This window comes from Diaphorina citri, unplaced genomic scaffold (assembly GCF_000475195.1).
Source record: "Diaphorina citri unplaced genomic scaffold, Diaci psyllid genome assembly version 1.1 scaffold990, whole genome shotgun sequence".
Classification (NCBI taxonomy): domain Eukaryota; kingdom Metazoa; phylum Arthropoda; class Insecta; order Hemiptera; family Psyllidae; genus Diaphorina; species Diaphorina citri.
In genome coordinates, this window is record NW_007378421.1 from 30,089 (window position 1) to 37,491 (window position 7,403).

At 37.5% G+C, this 7,403-nt stretch overlaps 1 protein-coding gene across 1 annotated transcript in view; it reads right to left on the reverse strand.

Moving 5' to 3' along the window:
• Positions 1-7,403, reverse strand: part of LOC103513589 — a 28,458-nt gene that overhangs the window by 19,167 nt on the left and 1,888 nt on the right. The window contains 5 exon segments of the mRNA XM_008478427.3: positions 64-177; positions 479-601; positions 2,819-2,880; positions 4,445-4,536; positions 5,111-5,506. Of these exon segments, the coding sequence (XP_008476649.2) occupies positions 64-177; positions 479-601; positions 2,819-2,880; positions 4,445-4,536; positions 5,111-5,192 (473 nt within the window). The 5' untranslated portion in view covers positions 5,193-5,506.

A 7,403-nucleotide genomic window follows, 5' to 3' on the forward strand; every position in this document is an offset into this window, starting at 1 on the left:
AAAAAAAAAACTCAGATTGTGGTCCCGGGCATAAGATAGGGAGGGGGGGGGACAGTAATTTACCTGGCGTCCTCTATGTCCTGATTGAGTCGTTCAAAGTCGGGAGAGGGAGCTCGGGTGTTTCCGGAAATGATCGGATTGCCCTCGAGAATAGGTAACAGTTGTTGCACTATTGGCCTGAAATATGAAAACAGACGTAGATATCTCATTTAATATGTTCCATGAAGACGGAACGTAGACAGGTAGAGTCTAATATCTGCCTCGGTGGTCTAGTGGTCAACACGCTCGCCTGGTAAACAGGACGTGGGTTCAATCCCAGCCGAGGTATTAACCATACACTAGTATCAACAGCCTATTGACCTCGGGAAGTTACTTTACAACTAACTGTAATTAAACTCCTCAAACGCTTCGATGTGCGATCACCAAGAAGGTGTATTTTCCTTTCGAGAAACTTTCGTAAACGGAACCCAATACTTACGAGCTAAGTGCTTCATTAGGAAGGTCCAAGATATACTGAGGTATTTGTTTTCCCACTAGGAATTGACTGAGCTCGTTGGAGAAAGTGTTGCAATTGTGAGTGAGCAGACTGTAAGTGTGACCGCTGTAAAAGGGATAAGAAATGACATTGTTAAATTTCTATTGGCTAGCGTCGCACCTTGTATAGGGAACCGCTGTAAAGGGAGAAGAAATGACATTGTTAAAGTATGAAGAGTTTCTTAAAATATTAAGAGAGGGGAAAACATACTAGGAGAGGGGGAGGTAGAGTAACTGGCAACAAGAAGAAAGAAAGAAATAAAGAAAGAAGGAAATAAAGAAAGAAGGAAAGAAAGAAATAAAGAAAGAGGGGAAGAGAGGAAGCGAGAAAGAGAATACCTAGGGACTTTAGGTACTGAATTCCAGTTTTAAAAAAATCTTGGGTAAGTACCTATTTCCAGTAAAAAGAAAAATCTAATAACAACAATGAGAAAAAAGAAGAAAAGTTGTTCTTTATAAAAGGGCTGGATTAATATTAATCCCTGTGTCTTTTCCTGTCCCCCCCTATTGTATCAAAGGGCTGAAGTGGTTCAAAATGACCCAGGCAATAATGTATCAAAACATAAATTTTACCATTACCTTGAAATAAATCTGGCTGTGGTTAAAAGTCCATAGGTCTAAACATCAGGTAGTGTTACCATTGATCTAATCAACAGGTACCTACTTACTATAAATCAGTGCCTTTTTTTTAGGTAATGTACTTAATCACAAATTATAGATACACCCATAAAAATTTATCCAAAATTAATCAACAAACACTTGTCTAATTCTGATTCAAACTACAAAATTTTGTGACATTCCAGAAGAAAAAAACGAACGAACTTATTTCGGGGCAGAAAAAAACAGCAAAATATTCAAAAAAGTCCAAAATAATAATAATATTTCACACTTTTTTCCTCTCCCTAAAACAAATTCCGGTATCAAAAAGCGAACGAATTTTTACAAATAAATTTCCAAGCAACACTAAGTATCTCCTTTTTTTTCTTCTTCCTATTTTTTAAAAAATAATAAAATTCAAAAAAAAATACCAAAGAAAAACTACAAAACCGTGAGAAAAATCAAAAATAAACATTTTCTTTCTCACTTAAAATACAATGATGACGCGAACGGGTGGACACACTTTTGTGTACATCCCTCTTTAAACTCCAACCAGTCGTTTTCGCAAATATACGTCATATTTTGGAGTTGAACGCCTAACAGATCACGTGCCTGTGACGTCATTTTGGACTCAAGTTTAAAGTTAAAGGTAGCCAGCCTAGTCCGCTTGGAGGGTAGCTCGTCTCGTAAGCGCCAGTTCGCGGGTTCGATTCCATCCTAAACAGTGAAGGGGACCAGGCTATAGCTCCCCAGCTCAAAGATTCAAAGCTATGAATGCTGTGTATGGGGAAACACATGACTTTTGGCAATGATGGGATCTATTTTCTTTACGTAGTGACAGTGCACCTATGTATGTATGGACAATTTTACTTTACACCTTCCGTATTGAATTACACATTTAGAGTAGGTACCGCAAAGACACATTTGACAGCTGGGGCTTGGGTGAAACAGATTGCAGGGGAAATTTTGATTTATTTGCCAAGTAGCCCAGATGATTTTTTTATTTTTTTTCTTTTAATGACAAGTCCATGGAGAGAAAACTCCATTTTCACATGGAACACATGGGTAAATCCAACATTATCCTTGCATTTCTCAACTTTACATCCTTAGTTTTCTTCAATTGTCTGAGAAAATAGACTGAATTTTAGAAAACTGAGTACCTAGGTAGGTACCTATAATAATTTACCCAAAATAAAGAAATTACTGAATTGAAAATAGAAATAAAAAAATCTCCTATTTCAAGTCTTGCACAGATATTATGAAATGAAATATCAAATGTTCTCAATTGCTTGACATCAGCACACATTAATCATATTTGAGATACAGCATATTTGGGGGGAAAAACTGATTGTGTGTTCTCCTAACCCAATGTTTTTTATTCAAATCTGAAATGTCAAACAAATTTTTTGGCAAACTTATTCATTCCACTGAGAAAGAAAACACCTATAGGTATCTTTCTTCTCATAAGTTCAAATTCATTTTTCTGTTTTTAATATCCAACTGACCATTCCAAAATCCAAGATCATTATAAACAACCACTAAGGTGGGTGTAATATTATGTTCTTACACAACACGAAATATCAACAGCAAAAAGACATTCAAAATAGAATTCCACACAACATGAAATTCTAAAAATATGTTCTTACTGAGAATTTTCCAAATAAAATTAGTGTGGGGTATGTGATACAAAAATTTGACATGATTACTCAACACTGTTGAAGAGTTTCTTAAACCGAGAACTGTGGTACCCTGTATACAAACAGAGGAGAGAGGGGGCGGGGGTTAGTATATTTGGTAACACTGGTCGGAACCCTGTATGTTAACATGGGAGAGTGGGGCAAGGGTTAGTATATTTGGCAACACTGTTGAAGAGTTTCTTAAAATATTAAGAGAGAGGAAAACATACTAGGAGAGGGGAAGGTAGAGTAACTGGCAACAAGAAGAAAGAAAGAAATAAAGAAAGAAGGAAAGAAAGAAATAAAGAAAGAAGGAAAGAAAGAAATAAAGAAAGAAGGAAAGAAATAAAGAAAGAAGGAAAGAAATAAATAAAGAAAGAGAGGAAGAGAGAAAGAGAATACCTAGGGACTTTAGGTACTGAATTCCAGTTTTTAAAAAATCTTGGGTAAGTACCTATTTCCAGTAAAAAGAAAAATAAAAATTTGGACCGATTGCAATACTTTCTCATTACCTTGTATAGGTTCCCTATACGTAAGGGTAATAGAAAGTAAAAAGTGGTCTTTTTTGCGAGTGTTACCTTCTCGATCTCAAATTCAAGAAAGGAAGAAAGGAGAGAGGAGGAGGGAGGGAACATAATTTGAATACCTACTGGCATTGAACATTATTTCAATTCGATATTCAAGGTACTTTGTTCATATTCAAGGTAACAAGACTCAGTCAAGGTTCACACCTGAGACAAGGTAACAAGGTAGGTGTGGGTATTGTTTTTCTATCCACGCATACAGGGTGTGTTCTCAATACTATGAACACCCCCTCATTTTTTTTCTTCTTATTTTGGCCACCGAGGGACCACGTGGAACAATTACGTATTGCTCAATGGGCAATATTATTATTTGAAGAGGTTTGATAGAGGGAACTGTAACTGCTAAGGTCTTATCGTCCCGAAATCGAAGAGAGAAGGAAGACAGGATAGGAGACAGTCAGTCGTCCTGAGAACGAACATTATCCGTTAAATCTGCCCCGGGCGGGAATCGAACCCGCGGCCTAGCGCTACCAACCAAGGCTGGCTGACGATATTATTGCTCAATGGACAATTCTGCTATTTAAGACATTCTAGTTCGCTTGGAATGAGCATGTCTTGTAAGTTGTAAGTAGGTAATAGGGGTTCGCGGGTTCTATTCCCGCCCGAGCAAAACTTTATCCTACACAAATAAGGTTTGTTCTCAGAACGGCTGCCTTTCTCCTGTTCTCTTCGATTTCGGGACAGATGGAAAGAAAAAGGAAGGGAGAGAGGAAGGAAGAGGAAACAAAACGAAAGGGGAGACAGCAAATAGAAGAGGAATGAGAAAGAGACAAGAGGAAGAGAGAGAGGCAGGGGAGAGAAGCAGACAAGAGACAATGGAAGAATAAAGCCAAGAGAAGGAGGGAGGGAGGGAGAGAGGGAGAGAGAGAGAAAGAGAGAGAGAGAGAAAGAGAGAGAGAAAAAGAGAGAGAGGGAGAGAGAGAGGGAAAGAGAGAGATAAATAGATAAGGGGAAGAGAGACAGAAAAGAAAGGAGATAGAGAGAGGGTGAGAGAGAGAAAGAGAGAGAAGAAGAGAGAGAGAGTACGGGAAAAGAAAGAGAGAGCGAGCTTACCGGTGGTACTGCACTGATGCCCGAAGCTCCGAAATATATTTCCTTTTCATACACCACTATAGCTGTGTGCCAAATACCATCAATGTGTTTCTCTGTAAATACAAACAAAAACAATAAAATAATATCAATCAATCAACCAACCATTCAGTCAATTAATCAAATCATGAATTCTTCGTGGTAAAGCAAAGCTTTTTCACAACTTAGGTGAATGTCACAGTATTACCAAGGGCCTCCTTTGCAATCAATTACCATATTACAATCATCTTTTTACAATGGTAATGCCACCACTGATTGCTAATCGATTAAAGTAACTAAGTACCCAATCGTCCTCACGAGGCTAAGTGCACCCTGAACTCGAAGCATAGAGCCGAAAAAAATCGACCCCGCCGGGAATCGAACCCGTGACCTACGGCGTGCAAGCCCAGTGTGATACCACAGGTTACGTAGGTTGATGAAAAATTGTTGAAACAAATAACAGGTACATAATAGATAGGTAAGTACATGATGTTAATTTTAGTATAAATATAGTTGTATTCCATTATGTGAATTTTATTTCAGTCATCACGAAATATTTCTTTGGACTAGTTTGGACAATGGCCCTTTACCACACCCGCTGAGATAAAAGTCACATTACCAAATACAACTTACGTATGATTTCAGACTTACGTATAATAATGTTGGATAAGGCTGCAGCCATGCCCTGGGATAAATCATAAATGTAAAGCTCCACCTCCTGTCCTTCCTCCATGATGTAAAACCACTGATAAAAATCTGATTTCTTCTAGGTATCACTTGGCTTTCCTAGGTACAACTTGGCTTTCCTAGGTACCACTTGTTTGTCCTAGGTACCACTTGGCTTTCCTAGGTACAACTTGTCTGTCCTAGGTACCACTTGGCTTTCCTAGGTACAACTTAGCTTTCCTAGGTACAACTTGTCTGTCCTAGGTACCACTTGACTCTCCTAGGTACCAAGTGTCAATCCTAGGTACAACTGGCTTATCCGAGAATTCCTAGGCACAACTAGTTGTCCCAAAATACTCCAGTAAATCCGCTTCCCTGGTTCTGAAAATAAATAAACAAATAACAAAATATTGTAAATAAATAAATACTAATAACAATGAGAAAAAAGAAGAAAAGTTATATTATAAAAGGGCTGGATTAATATTAATCCGTGTCTTTTCCTGTCCCCCCCCCCCTATTGTATCAAAGGGCTGAAGTGGTCCAAAATGACCCAGGCAATAATGTATCAAAACATAAATTTTATTACCTTGAAATAAATCTGGCTGTGGTTAAAACTCCATAGGTCTAAACATCAGCTGGTAGTGTTACTATAGATCTAATCAACAGGTACCTACTTACTATAAATCAGTGCCTTTTTTTTAGGTAATGTACTTAATCACAAATTATAGATACACCCATAAAAATTTATCCAAAATTAATCAACAAACACTTGTCTAATTCTGATTCAAACTACAAAATTTTGTGACATTCCAGAAGAAAAAAACGAACGAACTTATTTCGGGGCAGAAAAAAACAGCAAAATATTCAAAAAAGTCCAAAATGATAATAAGAATATTTCACACTTTTTTTTCCTCTCCCTAAAACAAATTCCGGTATCAAAAAGCGAACGAATTTTTACAAATAAATTTCCAAGCAACACTAAGTATCTCCTTTTTTTTCTTCTTCCTATTTTTTAAAAAATAATAAAATTCAAAAAAAAATACCAAAGAAAAACTACAAAACCGTGAGAAAAATCAAAAATAAACATTTTCTTTCTCACTTAAAATACAATGATGACGCGAAAACACGAGAGAGAAAGAGCGATGAGGGAGGGAGGGGGAGAGGGAGAGGGAGAGAGAGAGAGCGATGAGGGACGGAGGGAGAGACAGAGATATGGAGGAAGGGAGGAAGAAAGAGAAGAGTGGGAAAGAGGGGGAGAGGGTGAATAGACGTAGGTAACCTAGTGAAATGACAGCGAAAAAAAAGGGAGTTAAAAATGGCAAAATTTATTGAGATGAAAGAGAATGTAATAATAAGAATAAGCACAACGTTCTAGGTAATCTAGGTAAAAAAGAGGCACCCACCTGCCTCAATAGTGTTGTGGTCAAAGTGCTCGCCTGATAAACAGAAGGATGCGGGTTCAAACCCACCCAGGCCATGGAATTTCTTCATTTATCTAAGCATTTGACCACATAGTAATAGAGCTGGGTTAGGTGTTGGACCTGCTTGTTATTTAGATTTAAGTTCCCTCCCCAACTCTTTTATATCAAGCTACATCAAGTATAAGTACATCAAGCTTTTATAACCCTTGAATCAATAAATGGTTTCCTCAAGTTAAATTGATCTGCAGTTGCTTCCAAGACCAGTGGTCCTAAACAAAGTGGGAAGTTGTTTCTACCATGGAATTTCCTCATTTATCTAAACAATTTACCACATAGTAATAGAGCTGGGTTAGGTGTTGGACCTGCTTGTTATTTAGATTTAAGTTCCCTCCCCAACTCTTTTAAATCAAGCTACATCAAGTATAAGTACATTAAGCTTTTATAACCATTGAATCAATAAATGGTTTCCTCAAGTTAAATTGATCTGCAGTTGCTTCCAAGACCAGTGGTCCTAAACAAAGTGGGAAGTTGTTTCTGAGAAGGGAACCAGGCTATAGCTCCCCAGCTCAAAGATTCAAAGCTATGAATGGTGTGTATGGGGAAACACATGACTTTTGGCAATGATGGGATCTATTTTCTTTGCATAGTGACAGTGCACCTATGTACGTATGGACAAATTTACTTTACACCTTCTGTATTGAATTACACACTTAGAGTACGGCAAAGACACATTTGACAGCTGGGGCTTGGGTGAAACAGATTACAGGGGAAATTTTGATTTATTTGCCAAGTAGCCCAGATGATTTTTTTTTTTTTTTTTTTTTTTTAATGAAAAGTCAATGGAGAAAAAACTCCAT